General features: G+C 38.2%; 2 protein-coding genes across 2 annotated transcripts; both read right to left on the bottom strand.

Annotated features, from left to right (window-relative positions):
- Positions 1–997: 997 nt before the first annotated feature.
- Positions 998–4,558, bottom strand: LOC110798588 (caffeoylshikimate esterase). Its single transcript, XM_022003777.2, has 8 exons — positions 4,080–4,558; positions 3,895–3,924; positions 3,408–3,537; positions 3,165–3,311; positions 2,913–3,043; positions 1,790–1,927; positions 1,502–1,600; positions 998–1,423 (listed from the first exon to the last, which is right to left on the bottom strand). The coding sequence occupies exons 1-8, from the start codon at positions 4,437–4,439 to the stop codon at positions 1,208–1,210; spliced, it is 1,251 nt and encodes a 416-aa protein (XP_021859469.1). The 5' UTR covers positions 4,440–4,558; the 3' UTR covers positions 998–1,207.
- A 5,611-nt stretch (positions 4,559–10,169) lies between these two features.
- LOC110798488 (pentatricopeptide repeat-containing protein At1g08070, chloroplastic) lies at positions 10,170–12,353 on the bottom strand. The gene has a single exon (XM_022003668.2). It carries the CDS (start codon positions 11,890–11,892, stop codon positions 10,351–10,353), a length of 1,542 nt encoding a protein of 513 aa, XP_021859360.2. The 5' UTR covers positions 11,893–12,353; the 3' UTR covers positions 10,170–10,350.
- Positions 12,354–20,028: the final 7,675 nt, after the last annotated feature.

Raw genomic sequence — 20,028 nt, 5'->3', positions numbered from 1 at the left:
ACACATAACAAAACATATCTAATCACAATATGTTGGCCAGACAACATACAAGAAAATGGCCAATGATCGATCAAACTATGTACCCAAGAGAAATATGAAATTATTATTGTTGTTTCTTTCTCACCTTTCATTTTCATTTTTCAATAATGGACCAGCATGTAAAAGTGAATTTAATTATCAATGATTTTCACTTTTATTTTCGTGGTATTTAATGTGGAAAGTTGGTGTTCAAATATTAGGACCACTATAAAGAATTCAAATATTAGCCTTGGATCATGTGCTTTTCTTTCTCGTAGAGTCGTAGCATACGTGGGCAATATTAGTGCATGTCCTTAATATAAGTTGATTTTGGTACACCCTTATAAAAGCATAGAAAATTGCACCTTATTAGCATGACTTATGCCAACATCAAACAATTCGTATGCCAAAATTATTTTCCCCTTACGGCGGCCTTACTACTCTCCGTATTTCATTACTCTTCTTTTCATTCTCCCTTTTCTTCCTTCATTTCTCAATGGTTCGTGGGTTATATTTACATCTCATTCTATCTTTGGATTGATGGCACGACAAGCCGATAACACCTTGGTAGTGAAGGTGAAACACGGTATTTGGATTGATGGCACGACAAGCCGATAACACCTTGGTAATGAAGGTGAAAAAGGGTAAAGTTACGAAACTAGTTACTTCACAATTTATTTACTTCCGGTCTAAAAACTAACTTTCATGCTCTAGGACGCCAATCAAACTTCTCCGTAGTGCTGGTTAAGACTTAAGAGTATGTTTGGTATAGTGGTTTTAAGTAATGGAAATGGAATCCTTAACTACTTCTATTACCCAATGTTTGATATGAGAGATATGAAAACACAGTCCCTTTTCTAAGGGTAACCATTACCCCCTTTCTTACCTCTCCCAATCCCTATGGTAACAAAATTGTTGCCCTCATCAATTCACTATTTGTTACAAAGTGATCTATTTTCCAAGATATAACAACTTATAATAATAATAGTTAACATTATCCTTTTTCCTTTTTATTTATTTTCTTTTAATTTCCTTTCCTAAATTTATACCAAACATATCCTTAATGGTTACCCTTACAATACCAATAACCAATGCAAAATGTTTTACACAAAAAAAAAAAGGCAGGGCTACACCAGAATTTTACCCTAAATTCCCGACCCATTCCAGCAAAAGAATGAAAAAAATTCAATCAAGTGGAGCACCTAGCGTCAAGCCATTTGATAATATCATCAAAAACAGCGAAAATTGTGTCATCAGGTTCTCCTTCAAGAATGGAATGATAACCACCTTCATAGAGTTTCAAGGTCTTATCCTTGCTTGAAGCTTTCTCATAGAGGAATTTGCTCACATTTGGATCTGTCACCATATCTCCTGCTCCATGAATAACCAACAATGGAGAACAGACCTGCGGTAATGTTTAAAGAGTATTAGTTTCATCTCAACTTATATTGAAGGTCTGATCAAAGATTACTAAAAGTCCAACCTTGTCGACATTTGACTCGATTTCACTCGTGACCTTCAATATCTCCATCGCAGTCTTTAGTCGCACACGACCAGAGTAACTTATCATGTTGTAGTAAGCCTAACAAAAAACAGAACATACTAGAACAGTCAACTATGTATGGCCTACTTCTTATATGGACAGGTGCCTTGAGATATATGAACATAGTAGAACAGTCAATGGAGTTCTTAAATCCCAGAAAACAACAATCAGCCATACAGCAATGCAAATTGGCAGACAACAAATTTCAAGGAGGGATCAATCACAAACCAATTTCCTGTACTTCAAGTTTCTAAATGCAAGCTCTGCTAGGTCTTGGGTCGGAAGGAATTTGACTTCTGGAATAAAATTTGAGAGGCAATTTGCAACTTTCAACATCAAAGCAGGAGGCATCACTTCCTCAGCAACCTTAAAAGTACACAGGAAGGGTCAGATAAATCTTTAATTCAGAAATTATAAAATGCCGTATGCATAATAAAAACATCCTGATGACAAAGTTTCAGCAGACTGTTTTTCATGAATTTATATGTACGGTCATGTGTAGCTTGCTACTCCCTCCATATCTATACATGCCACATTATGGGAATGTTTGACGATATTCTGGGACTAATTTAGAAATCATTAGCATCCCTTTTGGATGGAAAGAGGCAACTTAATGTGACTTAACCATTTGGCACATACTTTGAAATGTACAGACTATAATCAAAGCTCATGAATCTTAGACCAATAACCTGATCGAAGAACTATCATCCTCCTGACAAAGCAAGATATAAATTAAAAACCATGGTTACTTCTACAATACAAAAATATACCCAAAAACTAAGGTCTCGGCCGACATGGTTTTTTGTTCTCAGTTTTCAGTTTTTTATAAAACTAACAAAAATGATATGGTAACCACAAAAATTAGTTTCCAGCTTTTTTTGTTGTTTGTTGTCAGTTTTCAAAATTAACATGATTACTATAGATACGATTTTTTTTAGTTCAAGATTAAATCTAAATCATATGACTTTCAAAATCATAAAACTGAAAACTGGCCGTGATACAGAACAGGCACACAACATACAACATCCTGTGTGCATCCATAAGATACTTATTGCAATTCACAAGATGAGCCATTTTCAATAGCAAAGCTTTGGAGTAGCAAGGATTATATGCATATGGAATGCCAATTATGCAAGGTTCACACATGCAAAGTAAACTTCCGACAAATTTAGACCAACAAAAGAGCAACATTCCAGAGAGTATGGAAATGCAGCTTGAACGACAAGCAGTTTTCAGGATCAGGCATTCAGGTGTGCTATTAAAAAAAGAGCAAATTGGTTTAAGCACCGGGTATCAGAGTTCAGTCCACAGCTTTTTCCTATATAGCGAGTTTTGGTTGAGGTTAGCTTACTCTGCACATAGGAGCAGCAAGAATCATTCCATCCCATTGATCAGGCTCTTTGAGATGAGTTTTTAATGCAACCGCACCACCCATGGACTGTCCGAAAATGAAACGAGGCAGACCTTGCAACTCTGGCCTTGCTGTCATATTATAACTGAAGCACAATCAGCCAAAAAAATTCAAACAAACAGTTGGCGAGAAAAGAAGCAAAAACAATTGTAAAACTGGCAACACTAAGATAACACAGCAGAGTGAGCAGACCTTTAATTTTAGCATATTGTTCAATCACATTATCAACTAAATTGTCAAAATTCGAAATGTAACCATGCAATCCATCAGAAAGACCAAAACCAGGATGGTCCACAGCATATACAGCATACCCAGACCCTGCAATTCTCCTTGCGATACCTACAATTACGAATTTTGTCCCATAAACTTTAATTAAACCAAAAAGAATGCTAATGATTCGAAATTATACATTATATTGTTCGTATCCCATGATACCTTCAAAGAGAAAAGTGCAGGTATCACCATATCCATGGCAAAAGCAAACAACACCTTTGATTTGTTCTCCTGCTTTTGGCAACCAGCTCTTACAAAAAATCTCTAGCCCTTTCGAATTCAACTCGTACCACTAGATAATCAAGTCACAAGCATTCACATCATTAACCCATATGAACAATTAACTACCATGAATTTTGCAAGAAAGTAAAAACTAAATAAAATAAATAAGTTCAACTTTCATAAGAGGGTATCTTTCATTTCCCCCCAAGCTTCTACACAAATAATACAACGGCTGTATAGTGTACAACAAGCTTAATCGCCCCAAATCATAAAAATTTCAACTTTGCAAATGATTGTTTTTATGTAATTTAAGGCAGCTGTTCCAAAAACAAAGACCTAAAACCATTTTCATTATTTTCAGTTAAACAGATTATTCTAAACACGGAAATTAAATTAAAATACAAGGTTAGCATAAATGCATAATTACCTCCTCTGTTCTGATCCCAGGAGGAGCAAGCTACAAAATCAAAGAACAAGTAAAACATTAGTCAATGGAAAGTTCCAAAAAAAAAAAAAAAAATATAATTAATTATAATAATTTGGCATTTTTTAGAATTTAGCTACATTTAGAAATAAAAGTGAGTAATAGAAAAATCTAATAAAAAAAATAACCTTAAACAAAACATGATCAAGCTGCTGATGAAAATCAATGAAAGCGGATCGGACTTGTCTGCGGGCAGGAGCATGATCAAGATTTACAGATGAAAACTCATAGAGTTCATCACTTAAATCTTCAAGACCTTTCTTTCTGATTTTCTTACCCATCGCCGCCTTTAGGTTAGACCAGCTTGATTTCTGAGGCGTTGATTGTTGCTGACATTTGATCACGGGCAGAGAATGTTTAGATGTGATGCAGTTAGTACAAAATGGTGAAGGAGATGGTCGCAGTGTTGAGGAGAGAGAAAGTTTCATATTGTTGGGTTGGTGGAAAATTAATTCAAAGGGGCTTACTTGCTGATTTGCACATTGCATGTGTAAATATTGGGTGATTTTTTGAAGGGCATGTGTTGAATATTTTGATATTGAGTACTACTCCGTAAAAGCACATGGAACCAAGGAAGCAACGCCAAAACAACGCCCCATTTGTTTGTACCACAATTTTTAGCATCACCAATTTGCTGAGTTAAGCAAACAAATGGGCCCTAAACTATTACTTTTTTCACCGTTTGGGACCTATATTTTTTTTCCTCACCGTTTAGGACCTAGAATGAGTTTGAGTTGGAAATTGTTAACTGTGGTTAACTATGGGCCGTAAAAACGTCGGTTGATTTTGTTGTACAGTAACCCAAAAACAAAAATTGTTGTTTCACCCAAAAAGAAAAGAAACGACAATTCCCTGCTTCCTCACTTCCTGCGAACTCCATCCCCTTAAAACACCACAAACTCCATTGAAGGTCCTTCAAAGCTTCAAGCTCGGTTTTTGTTTGATTAAAAACACAACAATCATCAAGGTATGTATTTTGGTTATATATTTTTTTCTTATCATCATGAAATTCTATTGTTTTAGTTTGTGGGTTTTAGTTAGGGTTTGGGAAGGGTATTTTCATGGTATAACAGGGGAAGGTTTATAATCATGAAGTTGTGGCTATTGAATTGTGTTCTTGACATGTTTAGATATGGTATACTTATGTTTATAATGTGTTTAATATGGTTTTATGAATAATTGTTGGATTTAAGTTAGGATTTGGGAAGGATATTTTTGATGAATATCATATATGAATTGGTGATATGCTAAGGGCTGGAAAGACTTTCGGAGAAGCCGCATACTTTTTCTTTTTAACAAACTACATATTAGATGGTAATTTTACTTTTCTTCCAATTTTTAGTGGAAAGGTAGTCTTGTTCTACTAAGGTGATTTTACCTCGTTGAATAAGACAATAAGGAATTTACGAAGTTGTGAAGTTATGAAAGCTAGTTACATTGGCAGTGTGTTGGTCTCAAAGGAACTAGTCCCTTAATGATGCTATATCACTTTTGTTATACTTGAAATTCCATTCTCCCTCTGTTGTACATAATATTATCTAGGTATGGAGACTTTAGTGAATATTTTTGAGTGTGACTAAGTGTATTTTATTGTGTAAAATTTCATGCTAAAATTTCTTGTTAGTGATTGCAAGATGATTAGATGTGAACAGTGAGGTTTAAATACTTCTCATTTCATTTTAGATGATCAAATAAAGTATCATCATCCCTTATTATGTTTCATTTTTATTGTGTCTTTCACTTATTTTAGGTTCAACCAAATAATGACTTTATTTTGTTTCATTTTTTATTGGTACAGGATATGGATATACCAATGTGTATTGTCATTCATCACGGAGGAAAGTGGGTTAACAATCCAAAATTAAGTTATTTCGGGGGTGATGTGAAGTTGGTCAATGACCTTCCTAGTGATTTGAGTCCGAGATACCTTAGGACATTGATCAATTCTTTAGGTTACAATAACATTATTAAGACACACTACTGTGACCCTTTGAAAGACATTGAACAAGGAATTATGTTCTTAGGTTATGATGACACTACATTTGGAATGTTCATTAGTCTACTAAAGGAGTATAGGATGCTAGATGTATTTACAGAACATGATGAAGAATTGATTGAAGATATCACTATTGAACAACCTGAGGCCTTGAGTTAAGTCACTTAGAAGGCTAGCTGAGAGGAAGGGAAAGGATATTGAAGAAGGAAGTTCTGATTATGAGGGTGAATCTTCTGAATTTGAGAGCCCTCCAAATTCTGAGGATGAGGATGATTATGGTTACCTCTTAGCACAACCATGTCCAAAGAAAAAGCAGAAGGCGAGGAAGACAATTGTTACCTCAGATGGTGGGTTGCTTGAACAAGATTGTCCGTTCTACTTAGGTCAAGAGTTTGAGAACGCAGTTGAGTTTAGAGATGCAATGACTAACTATTGCTTGTCTGTTGGGAGAGATACATACTTCACAAGGAATGATGCCAAGAAGCTTGGAGCTAGATGTAAAGCAGAGAAGTGCCCTTTCTATGTGTACACCTCACTTATAAGAGGAAAAGGACACTTAATTGTCAAGACCCTTGTTCCTCAGCACAATTGTGGTAGGTTACCAGTAGTAAAGAAGATCAGGGCAGCTTGGATTGCAAAGATATACCATCAAAAGTTCAAGATCAACCCTTACATCAAATGCCAAGAGATAGTGGACACATTATGGGCTGAAAAAGGAGTCAAGGCATCATTGTGGCTTGCACTGAAAGCTAGAAGAAAGGCACAAGGACTTATACTTGGTGAATATAAGGAGCAATATGGTCTTCTAAATAGATATGCTGAAGAGATTAAAAGGACAAATCCAATGAACACTATCAAGTTCAAACTGAACAATGGTGTTTTTAAGAGCTTGTATGTTTGCTTTAATGCAATTAAGAAGGGGTTTTTGGCTGGATGCAGGCCCTTTTTTGGTATTGATGGATGTTTTTTGAAAGGTCCCTTTGGTGGTCAACTTCTTGTAGCAGTTGGTAGGGATGGAAACAACCAAATGTTCCCTATTGCTTGGGCTTGTGTTGAAGTTGAAGACACTGAGACTTGGAGCTGGTTCTTACAGTTGCTGGCGGATGACCTTGGAACGAGTGATGGTCATGGTTACACAATCATGTCTGATCAACAAAAAGGGTTGCTCAGAGCTGTTTCTCTGATATGGCCTAAAGCAGATACTAGATGTTGTGCCAGACATGTCTACTGTAATTTCAGGCAAGTGTTTGGTGGTGGAGTGCAATATAGAAGAGGTTTCTGGAAGATTGCAAAAAGCACCACAGAAGCTGAGTATGATTCCAACATGCAACTCTTTGCTAACATATCTAAAGAAGCTGCATCAGATTTAAAGAAGAGAAACTATAAAAAGTGGGTGAGGGCCTTTTTTACTACAACTTCTCATTGTGATTGCATTGACAATAACATGAATGAGGTGTTCAATGCCTATATCTTATCATCAAGGCATAAACCAATCATAACAATGCTTGAAGACATTAGGGAAGGGTTAATGGAGAGGCTACACAAAAAAAGGGACTTCATTGCAAATAAAGAAGTTGACATATGCCCAAGGATAAAAGCAAAGTTGGAGAAATCAAAGGTTGATGCTAGGGGTTGGCTTGCATTTTGGGATGGTCACTTCTGTTATGGGGTCAGAGAAGGTTTATCTCAAACAAGATATGTGGTGAGCTTGCTTGAAAGAACATGTAGTTGCAATGCTTGGCAACTAAGTGGAGTGCCATGTAATCATGCAGTTGCTGCGATATGGAAAGCTAAGGAAATGCCTGAACACTATTTATCACACTACTTCTCAAAGAACACATATCTGAAGGCATACGAATTCCCATTAGAGCCACTTAATGGCCCTCAAGATTGGCCTCAGTCACCCTATGCCTCCATAGTCGCACCTCCAGTGAAAAAGATTCACAATAGGCCTACAGTCAAAAGAAAGCCATCTGTTGGAGAAGTTACTGGTACAAGGTTGACCAAAAAAGGGATTACAATGAGGTGCAGCAACTGTGGTGAAGCAGGACACAACAAGAGAAAGTGTTCTGCACCACTAAAGGCAGATCAACCACCTAAGGCACCTAAGCAGCCAAAGCAGAATGCACCTAAGCAGAAGAAGCGGGATGCAAGTGTTGCTACATCAACTCAACAGTCCCACCACACTGTCCCTATGCACAACGGGGGTGTTGGTGTTTTCTCATACTCAAATGGATTCCAAAGACAAGCAACCAATGTAATGTGCTTTCTATGATTATATAAATTACTAATATTTTCATTTTCATTTACAAATTGAAGATACTAATGTGATTTGTGGATGCAGATGTTGAACTTCAATGAAAGTCAAGTAAGCAACACAACAAACAGAACAAGTATCACAGTATTTGACTCATTATATAAGGGACCAACAAAATTATTCTAAGTCCATTACAAGGTAAGAAATTTCAATTTATTTCCAATATTTTAATTTAAATTACTTTTCTTGAAAAAGACAACATAATACCGTAGGTGGTCTAACGCCTAGATACGGAAGACTACGAAGCCTTTATGAGTGCCATGTTTTTATAGTTTTATTTCTAAAAGATATGAAAAAATAATAAACTACGTTGAAATAATACTCTTACATAGTTTTATTTTTAAAAAATTATTTAGTTGGAAATAAAAAAAACTCATGAGAATCTGCAAATAAATGTAGTTTTTTCTGAATTTAGCAGTCTAGCTCTCGATTGGAATGTGGGTAGTTGTTCATGGCATTTGTTCCTATGTCTTTTCATTCATACAAGCTAAACTTGGACGTAAGCCACATAAACTAAGAGATCAACTACGTGTTAATTTCTAGCTAAATTGCTTCCCTTTCTAAGTTCTGGATATTCTTTATTTTAAAGTGTGTATTGTTTCTAGACTAGGATTACTGTCATGCTCTCGGATCATTTGAGCATTGAACAATATTGTTCAACTGATTTAAATATCGGAACTCTGCTGTCTTATTTTTCTGAGTTGCAATTCCAATAATCGAAGGTACATTGTAAGATAGTAAATATCAAGTCCACAAAACCGCAATGATACAATATTTTACTTATTTAGTTTACAGTGGTTTGGAAAACCTCTTCATGCACTTATTTTACATTTTTCAAACCTCTACCATTAACCATGCTTTGAAACTATTTAGAAGCCAGCAAAGTCCAAAAAATAAACTAGAGGATTCTGCTATTGTTTTGTCCCAGCCATGAAATTCTTTTCTTTGCAATTTTATGACAATCACAAATTATCTCATTGTTGTTCATGTTCAACTATGCAGCTTGTTGTTGGAGGAATGTTTGGAACTAAGGGAAATGTTGGATGCAATCTGAAGAATTTTATAACTCCTGTCATTTTTTGAGTTTTGGGCTTGCAACAAAACAATGTTGTCTTTTTGGATTTTGTAGTTGCAGCAAATGCTTGAATATTTTTGGAGTTTTGGCAAATGAAGTTGTTTCTCTGTCTTTTTTGGGGTTTATAGTTGAACAAAGACAATGTAATCAACTATTAATTGATTGTTCCCACAGCTTCCAACAACTTCTTTTTCATTTTAAATATTCTTCATTTTTTTTAAAGTGTAAATTCTCTCAGGTGGGTTAACGTTGGGTTAACTGGCCGGAATCTCAACCACAGGTCCCAAAGGGTGAAAAAAAAGTTAACAGGTCCCAAGTGGTGAAAAAAGTGATAGTTTGGGGCTCATTCATGTGCTTAACTCCCAATTTGCTTGTATAGTCGTACTCGGCAAATTTGTTTTCTTCTTTGTGTTGGTTTCCGCCTTTCCGGAAACTATTTTTCGCACGTATCATCTAGGTATTATATTATTATTTGGGTTTGTATGAAATTGCTAATGTTATATGAAACCATTAATGTTTTTATTTGCTAGAATAATGTTGGTTTCATTCAACTTTTGATGTTTCGTCCTGGTCAATTGAATCACTTGAGAAATATAGGGCATCCGTATCTTATTTTTCATTACAAACCTTTGTCCTCAACAAGACGGAAACAACAATGATAGTTGAGGATTGAATGTTAAATTGTCCATATTTAACAATCCATTCAGCTCCGGAAGAAGGTTAGCAATTAGCATCCATTGTAAAGTTACATGGTTAGCGACTTAATTTTTTTAAAAACGTGTCCTGTTCTTTGCTACCTTTTGTGGAATTATGAGGCATATGTCTTCATGTAGAGCAGTAGAAAATGTAGGTAGTATACAAATTAACAACAGATGCTATTGAATTTTCCATGTAATTCCGTGAAAAAATTTCAAAATGGTTATTGTAATTAAAACCTGCTATTCATGGAAGACCCAATTGAAGTATCATAGCATAGCATACCTGGCCTGTTATATTGATATTGAGGCTTTCCTACTGAAGCCCCATCTCCTCAGGTCGGAACCTTGGTGACTGTATTAGCTTGGACAAACTTGTCAAACATACACATATTTCTAACATCTTAGGATGCCTCTGATCCGATGAATAGAATTCGACTGCTTCATCATGAATCTCTATCATGCTGTAACCAGGTATTTTACTAAAGCTAGTATCCTTCATGGCTACTTTTAGCTTAGCCATATTTTCCCATTTTCCAGCATCTCGATATATGTTTGACGATGTGAGGTAATGTGCTGGGTTCCATGGTTCAAGTTCAATCAGATGTTCAAGAGCCAGCTCAGCTACCTCCATATTTTTGTAGGTCCTAGAGGCCCCAAGTAAACAGGACCATATGACAGAATCTGCCTTCATGGGCATCATTTTTACTAAATGAAGGGCCGCCAACAGATGACCTGATCGGGAATATAAATCAACCAAACAACCATAATGTTCAATGTGAGGACTGATGGAATAATCAGACATGCTCTGAAAATAAGCCAGCCCTTCATCAACTAAACCAATGTGAGTACAAGCACAAAGAACACCCACAAAGGTCACTCCGTCGGGTTGTATCCCAGCATTTTTCATTTGATCAAAGATGGCTAAAGCATCTGAAGCATGACCATGCATTGCTAAACCACCAATAATGGTATTCCAAGATACCAAGTCTCTCTTAACCAAGCCCTTGAACACATCTTTAGCATTTTCTATTTTTCCACATTTCCCATACATGTCCATCAGAGCATTTTCAACAGAAATATTCCCTTTATATCCGATCCGTTGGGCATAGATATGCAACCACATCCCTGAGTCAAGTGCTCCCAATCGTGCACAAGCTGACAATACAGTAGCCAAGGTTACATGATTTGGAAGCACCTTAGCCTCTGACAGCATTCGCTTGAATGTAGTCAAAGCTTCATTAAAACAGCCATAATTTGCATATACACCAATCAGTCCATTCCAAGAAAAAACATTCCTCTTTGGCATCACTTCAAACAATTCCTCGCAAGCCTCAATGTTCCCACTATTCGCATACCCATTCAACATAGTGTTCCACAACATAGTATCCTTACATGTAATTTCATCAAAGAGCTTATGCGCACTCTCCATATCTCCAATTTCTATATAGCCTGAGATCATAGTGTTCCATAATACAACATCCCTCTCAACCACCAAGTCAAAAATCTCTCTAGCTGATTTCACATCCCCACATGAAATAAACCCATTGATCATACAGGTCCAAGCAACAACATTCCTCAAAGTCATCTCACAAAACACCTTATACGCATGTCCAACTTCACCGGAACCCGAATACATCTCAATCAATGTATTACCCACAAACAAGTTTGTCCTAAACCCCTTCTTTAACACAAGAGAATGAACTTGCTCACCCTCACACAATGCCGACAACTTGCCACAAGATTTCAAAATCATAGGAAATGTATAACAGCTAGGCTTTACATAGCATTCCATCATTTTTCCAAACAAAGAAATCACTTCTTTATGCATTCCATTTTGGCTGTACCCTTTAAACATGACATTGTAAATAACATCATCTGGTTCAAGCAATTCATCGAACACTTGGCGCGCATACCTCACGTGCTTGAGTTCCACCGACCGGGAAATGAGTTTGGGGACTACATAGTAGCTACGATTTATCCCATGAACAATGACTTGAGCTTGTATTTGATAAAGGTGATTGGTTTTCTTACATGATTGTAATAAAGAGATGAATTTCTGTTCTAAAAGAATGTGCAGTGGCTTTTGAACGGACGCCAGAGCAATTCTCCAAATGAAAAAAAAAAAAAAAAACCTAGTTGGGTAATGGTGCTTTAAAGATGGCTCACAGTGGTGATTCCAGTGGAGGCAGTGCCCAGTGGAGATGGTGGTTGGTTTGGTTGTTGCGACGGTGGAGATGTGGAGACTCTATTGCAGAATTTCAAATTTGGGGGGAACTGGTTTCAAAGGATACTTGACTATGTGATTTGGATCTGTAAACATATTAAACAGCTCAAGATGGTTCCTCCGGGTCCCGTTTGAAAACAATAAGTACGGTGGCCTGGCTTGGCCCAATTGGGAGTCTTAATTTATTTGGGCCTTACTATGTTTTGGGGTGCCTTGCAAAACCCGGGACATGTAAATCGGGTCCTCCGTCATATATAAATCAATGTTTAATTTATCAGATTTTTCATGAAATATCCATGAGTTTTGAAGAAATTCACCAAATGCCCCTCACGTTTCCAAAATTCACCAAATGCCATTCACGTTTTCAAAATTTACCAAATGTCCTCCACTTTTTAACAAATACATTAGATACCCTTATTTATAAACTTAATACACAAGATGCCTTTAATGACGGTTTCCCGTTAGCTCCGCTAACTTTTTCCTTAACTAAACTAATTAACTCCTAATTATCCTAATTAACTATTTAAAAAAAACCAACAGTCAACCCACCACTAACCTTCCTCCTAACTTGCCCCTTTTATCTTCCCTCTCTCTTTCTTCCATGGATACCCAATCCATATGCCTACTGACGTTTCCTACCTCGCATGTGCCTGCCTCTGTTACTTCCCTCAGTTCCCTAGCTTCCTCTCCTTTCTCCCTTTCAAATTCAAAAATAGAAATCAAAATAAACTCTCACAAATTCAGTGAACATATGTGTTAGGTTATGATACATATAAATGAATATAAATCATGCGGAAAAACTATAAAAGCCAGGATGCCAAATTAATTGCCACATAACAATTAGCATAATTTAGGACGCATACTCTTTGTAGCGTGCCCTCCCTTGCTGCGCCCGAACCGAACAAGAACAAGTCTTTAGGACTCCAAGTGTCGTCCCTCCGTAGAAAGTCCACAACACGTCCGGATCCGCCTTAGGTTTGACTAACTAGAATCGCCCCAAAGGTACTATGATTTTCGGCTATTATTAGAAAAATAGATGACTGAATTTTATGCCTAAAACTCTCTTGAATACTTAGAAATAGGATTTTCGGCTATTATTAGGCAAATAGATGACTGAATTTTCGGCTATTATTAGGCAAATAGATGACTGAATTTTATGCCTAAAACTCTCGTTATTAGACAAATAGATGACTGAATTTCCGATAATATTTTCCGATACGTACCATGTTTCCGTTTCCGGCAACATCTACGACTTGGATAATGTTTATATTTCCGATACGATCCATATTTCCGTTTCCGGCAATATCATCGTTTCCGGAGTATTCATTTATTTGCCTTTGACGATCTCAGCTCCCACTGAAACCAAGATCCGTCGATTCCGAATATCCATAGATGGAGTATTTAATGCCATTAAATACTTGATCCGTTTACGTACTATTTGTGTGACCCTACGGGTTCAGTCAAGAGTAAGTTGTGGATTAATATCATTAATCCACTTGAACTGAAGCGACCTCTAGCTAGGCATACAGTTCACTTGATCTCACTGAATTATTAACTTGTATTATTAATACTGAACCGCATTTATTAGACTTACCATTAAATGCATACTTGGACCAAGGGCATTATTTCCTTCAATATGGAGCCTCTCCAATTCCAATTCCCCTGTAACCTCCTTCTGTTTCCTCCTCCACCACTTCTCTACAATAGCATCATTCCACCGCATTTCCCCCAATCCTCACCGGAAACTTACCATAGTTCTGCAAAAATCTGCAAACTATTATTTTCCTCCTTCATCCCCATCGAACCCGAAGCCCAAAACCTAATTTTCTTTATCATCAAACCACCGCAAACCATTCAATTACACCACCCACAGAAATCACATATTTGTGAAGTAAATCAATAATGAATTTTTATATTTGTTTTGATTGTGATTTATGGCGGCAATGATTTTATTCATGTACGCCAACTGATTTGCCTGCTTTTATCAAGGTTTTGAGGCTTATTGTTAAGTTACTTTTCTAGAATTAAATAGATTTGAGATCGATTTTATTTTTCAATTGCTTAGATTGAAAATAGGGGACTGACCGAAGAATGGAATACCCAAGTAGGCAATTGATCTCCAGATTTCAATGGTGAGGCGAAGAGGAAGAATGAAGAAGGGAGGAGAGAGATTTGGCGGCGATGATTGGAAGGGGGCGCCGGCGGGTGGTGGTAAAGGCAGTTGGCGCGCAGGGGGCTCGTAGAGGTGGTGAAGATAAGAGGAGAGAGGAATAGGGGCATTGAAGGGGAGGAGGAGAGAGATAAAGGGGATGACCATGATGGTGAGCTACCATGGGTTCCGTGGTTTCCACATGGGAAAAAGAATGGAAGACAGTTAGAGAAAAACAAAAGGGAAAAAATAAGGAAATTTTGTGAAACACTACCTTAATGTTTGTGTTAGGTTATGATACATATGAACAACATAAATCATGCGGAAAAACCTATATGCCAGGATTCAAATTAATTGCACATAACCAAATAATTAGTCTAGAATGCATACACTTTGTAGCGTGCCCTCCCTAGCTGCGCCCGAACCGAACAAGAACAGGTCTTTAGGACTCCAAGCGTCGTCCCTCCGTAGACAGTCCACAGCACGTCCGGATCCGCCTTAAGATTGACCAACTAGAATCGCCCTTAAGGTACTAGTAATATTCGGCTGATTTAGGGCAAGTGTTTGGCTGAATTTTTGCTTAAATTCTTACCTTTGAATACTTGAAACTCGTCCTTAAATTGTGAACCAGGGCCATATATTTATAGGAGTATGGAAAGGGAATTGGAATCCTATTAGGATACTAATTAGCTTAATTAGAATTTTATTAAAACTCTTATTAACTAATTTATCCATTGGGATTAGGAATTTAATCATTGAATGAATCCCTTTAGATTTAGGATTTGTATCGGACACAAACACACGCATACGAGCATCGCCCTTGCGGGCGCTTAGCCCACGCAAGCCTTGCGGCCCACGCGAGCCTTGCAGCCCACGCGAGCAGCAATGCTCGCAGCCCGTCACGCGCGTAACCTGCTGGCAGCCTTGGCCTGCTGGGCCTGGCCTTGCGCTCGGCCTGGCGTGGCCTTGGTTGCCTTATGTGGCGCGCTGGTGTTAGGTTATGATACATATGACACTACATAGATCATGCGGAAACAACCATTAACCCAGGACAACATATTATTTACACATAATCATATAGCATAATTTAGATGCATACTCTTTGTTGCGTGCCCTCCCTAGCTGCGCCCGAACCGAACAAGAACAAGTCTTTTAGGACTCCAAGTGTCGTCCCTCCGTAGATAGTCCACAGCACGTCCGGATCCGCCTTAAGATTGACCAACTAGAATCGCCCTTAAGGTACTAGAAAATTTCGGCACTTTTGAGCAAGATGTGTGTTTTAATTTTCTCTCAAAAACTCACTTTTGAATACTTTGAAACTTGTGTATAAATTATGACCCCTAGGCCTTTATTTATAGAGTTATGGAAAAGGAATCGTAATCCTAGTAGGATGCGAATTAATTGGAATTAGAATCCTACATGAATTCTATTTAATTAATTTATCCAATTAGGAATAGAAATTTAATCATACACTGACTCTTGTAGATTCAGGAATCACGCATGAGCACAAACTCACACACACACGGCAGCCACAAGGGCTGCCCATGCGCGTGCGAGCAGCAGCCCGCGTAGCACGGCCCACGCAGCCGTGGCCCTTGGCGCGCGCTGGGCCTGCCTTGCAGTAGGCCTGGGCGCTGCCTTGGCTGGGCTTGTGGCGCGCATGCTTGCTGGGCGATTGGCCCCGGCTTCGTGCTGGGCCTTCGTCCGGCAAGCCTCGTCCGATGCTAATTCGTACGATACGCTTCCGATTAAATTTCCATTTCCGGAATCTATTTCCGATACGAACAAGATTTAATATTTCCGATTCCGGAATTAATTTCCGTTTCGAACAAATATTTAATATTTCCGTTTCCGGAATTATTTTCCGATTCCGGCAATATTTCCGATTCTGACAATATTTCCGTTTCCGGCAATATTTCCGATTCTGGTAATATTTCCATTTCCAATAATATTTTCCGATACGTACCATGTTTCCGTTTCCGGCAACATCTACGACTTGGATAATATTTATATTTCCGATACGATCCATATTTCCGTTTCCGGCAATATCATCGTTTCCGGAGTATTCATTTCTTGCCTGTGACGATCTTAGCTCCCACTGAAACCAAGATCCGTCGGTTCCGAATATTCATAGATGGAGTATTTAATGCCATTAAATACTTGATCCGTTTACGTACTATTTGTGTGACCCTACGGGTTCAGTCAAGAGTAAGCTGTGGATTAATATCATTAATTCCACTTGAACTGAAGCGGCCTCTAGCTAGGCATTCAGCTCACTTGATCTCACTGAATTATTAACTTGTTAATTAATACTGAACCGCATTTATTAGACTTAACATAGAATGCATACTTGGACCAAGGGCATTATTTCCTTCAGTCTCCCACTTGTCCTTAGGGACAAGTGTGCATTTCCTAATTCCTTTGTCGCTCGATGCTTGCTCTTGAACATAAGGTAAGAGTTGTCATCCTTATTATGTCCAGAGGTGTTCCTCGGTTTCAGAGTTCAACTGATCAAATAAACAGATAATCATAGCCTATGATTCATCCAAGCACGGCCATGCATTTCACAGTTTCTAGCTCTCCGAGTGGCCTTGTACAACTTTTAAGCATCTCATCCCGATTTATGGGAGGACAATCCCAATCTTGCGATCTTGAGATTAGACTTCGTTTGATAGGTGATTACCTGAGCGTTGCCTTTATAGCCTCCTTTTACGGTGCGACGGTTGGTCAACGTCAAAGCAATCTGTTCTCAAACAAGTAATCTCAAATCACTCAGGTATTGAGGATTTAGTGTCTAATAATTTAATGAAATTTACTTATGACAGACTTTCATCTCTTACAGTAAAGTTTCATAGGTCTTGTCCGATACTAGTCTTCCCAAAGTAAGTATCTATGCAAATGATTATGACATTGCCATGTCCACATAGTTCAAGAAACAGAACTACTAGTCATCTTGCACTCTAATCGTCTAACGTTTTCTATGCGTCCAATTTTATAGAAAACTCCAATTAGGGACCATTTTCAACCTTTGACATTCAAGTTCACTTGATAGACATTTCTTAGTCACAGGACTGGTCCTGACAGTCTATCTTGAATATATCGTCAAATTGAAGGGACTCATCATTTAATAAACCACAAATTAAATGGAAAAATGAATTTCTTTCATTTATTGTGAATGATTAACCAATAATGTTTTACAAAGATTTAAACTCTAAAACTTTAAAACATTAAACAGAGACATCAAAGCCATTCTCCAATATGCTTGATTCCCATAGCTGCAGTGTGCGAGTTGTGCTTCGCTTGCGGCAGAGGTTTAGTTAATGGATCTGATATGTTGTCATCAGTTCCAATTTTGCTTATCTCGACTTCTTTTCTTTCAACGAACTCTCGTAGAAGGTGAAATCTACGAAGTACATGCTTGACTCTCTGGTGGTGTCTAGGCTCTTTTGCCTGTGCAATAGCTCCGTTATTATCACAATACAGGGCTATTGGTCCTTTAATGGAGGGGACTACACCAAGTTCTCCTATGAACTTCCTTAGCCATATAGCTTCCTTTGCTGCTTCATGTGCAGCAATGTACTCCGCTTCAGTTGTAGAATCCGCAATGGTGCTTTGCTTAGCACTTTTCCAGCTTACTGCTCCTCCGTTGAGGCAGAAGACAAACCCAGACTGTGATCTGAAATCATCTTTGTCGGTTTGGAAACTTGCGTCCGTATAGCCTTTAACAATTAATTCATCATCTCCACCATAGACCAGGAAGTCATCTTTGTGCCTTTTCAGGTACTTCAGAATGTTCTTGGCAGCAGTCCAATGCGCCTCTCCTGGGTCTGACTGGTATCTGCTCGTAGCACTGAGTGCGTACGCAACATCCGGGCGTGTACATATCATAGCATACATTATTGAACCAATCAATGATGCATATGGAATCCCATTCATTCGTCTACGCTCATCAAGTGTTTTTGGGCACTGAGTCTTGCTTAGAGTCATTCCATGAGACATGGGTAGGTAGCCTCGCTTGGAGTCCGCCATCTTGAACCTATCAAGCACCTTATTGATATAAGTGCTTTGACTAAGTCCAATCATCCTTTTAGATCTATCTCTGTAAATCTTGATGCCCAATATGTACTGTGCTTCTCCTAGATCCTTCATCGAAAAACATTTCCCAAGCCAAATCTTGACAGAGTTCAACATAGGAATGTCATTTCCGATAAGCAATATGTCGTCGACATATAATACTAGGAAGGCAATTTTGCTCCCACTGACCTTCTTGTATACACAAGATTCGTCCGCGTTCTTGATGAAACCAAAGTCACTGACTGCTTCATCAAAACGTATATTCCAGCTCCTGGATGCCTGCTTCAATCCGTAGATTGACTTCTTTAGCTTGCATACCTTTTTAGCATTCTTTGGATCCTCAAAACCTTCAGGCTGTGTCATAAACACAGTTTCTGTTAAAACGCCGTTTAAGAAAGCAGTTTTGACATCCATCTGCCATATTTCGTAATCGTAATATGCAGCGATTGCTAACATTATTCGAATAGACTTTAGCATTGCAACTGGTAAAAAGGTTTCATCGTAATCCACACCGTGGACTTGCCTGTAACCTTTTGCAACCAATCTAGCTTTGAAAACTTCAAGTTTCCCATCCTTGTCCTTTTTCAGTTTGAAAACCCATTTGCTTCCAATGGCTTGGTAGCCATCTGGCAAATCGACCAAATCCCATACTTGGTTTTCAGACATGGAGTCTAATTCAGATTGCATGGCTTCTTGCCATTGCTTGGAGCTAGGGCTCGTCATAGCTTGCTTGTAAGTCGCAGGTTCATCACTTTCAAGTAATAGAACGTCATAGCTCTCGTTCGTCAAAATACCTAAGTACCTTTCCGGTTGAGATCTATATCTTTGCGATCTACGCGGGGTAACATTTCTAGATTGACCATGATTCTCACCAGATTCTTCTAAAGATCTCTGAGTTTCATCCTGAATGTCATCTTGAGCATTCTCTAGAGTTTGTTGTTCGACTCGAATTTCTTCGAGGTCTACTTTTCTCCCACTTGTCATTTTGGAAATGTGATCCTTCTCCAAAAAGACACCATCTCGAGCAACAAACACTTTGTTCTCAGATGTATTGTAGAAGTAATACCCCTTTGTTTCCTTTGGATAGCCCACAAGGATACATTTGTCAGATTTTGGATGAAGTTTGTCTGAAATTAATCGTTTGACGTATACTTCACATCCCCAAATCTTAAGAAAAGACACATTTGGAGGCTTTCCAAACCATAATTCGTATGGAGTCTTTTCGACAGCTTTAGACGGAGCTCTATTTATAGTGAGTGCAGCTGTATTTAGTGCATGTCCCCAAAATTCTAATGGAAGTTCGGCCTGACCCATCATTGACCTGACCATGTCTAGCAAGGTTCTGTTCCTCCGTTCTGACACACCGTTCCATTGTGGTGTTCCAGGAGGAGTCAATTCTGATAGAATTCCACATTCTTTCAGATGGTCATCAAATTCATAGCTCAGATATTCACCGCCTCTATCAGACCGCAGTGCCTTAATCTTCTTGCCTAATTGATTCTCTACTTCACTCTGAAATTCCTTGAATTTGTCAAAGGATTCAG

The sequence above is a fragment of the Spinacia oleracea genome, chromosome 3 (genome assembly GCF_020520425.1).
Source record: "Spinacia oleracea cultivar Varoflay chromosome 3, BTI_SOV_V1, whole genome shotgun sequence".
Classification (NCBI taxonomy): Eukaryota; Viridiplantae; Streptophyta; class Magnoliopsida; order Caryophyllales; family Amaranthaceae; genus Spinacia; species Spinacia oleracea.
Note: the sequence above shows the minus strand (reverse complement) of the source record. Positions and strands in the feature narration are given on the sequence as shown.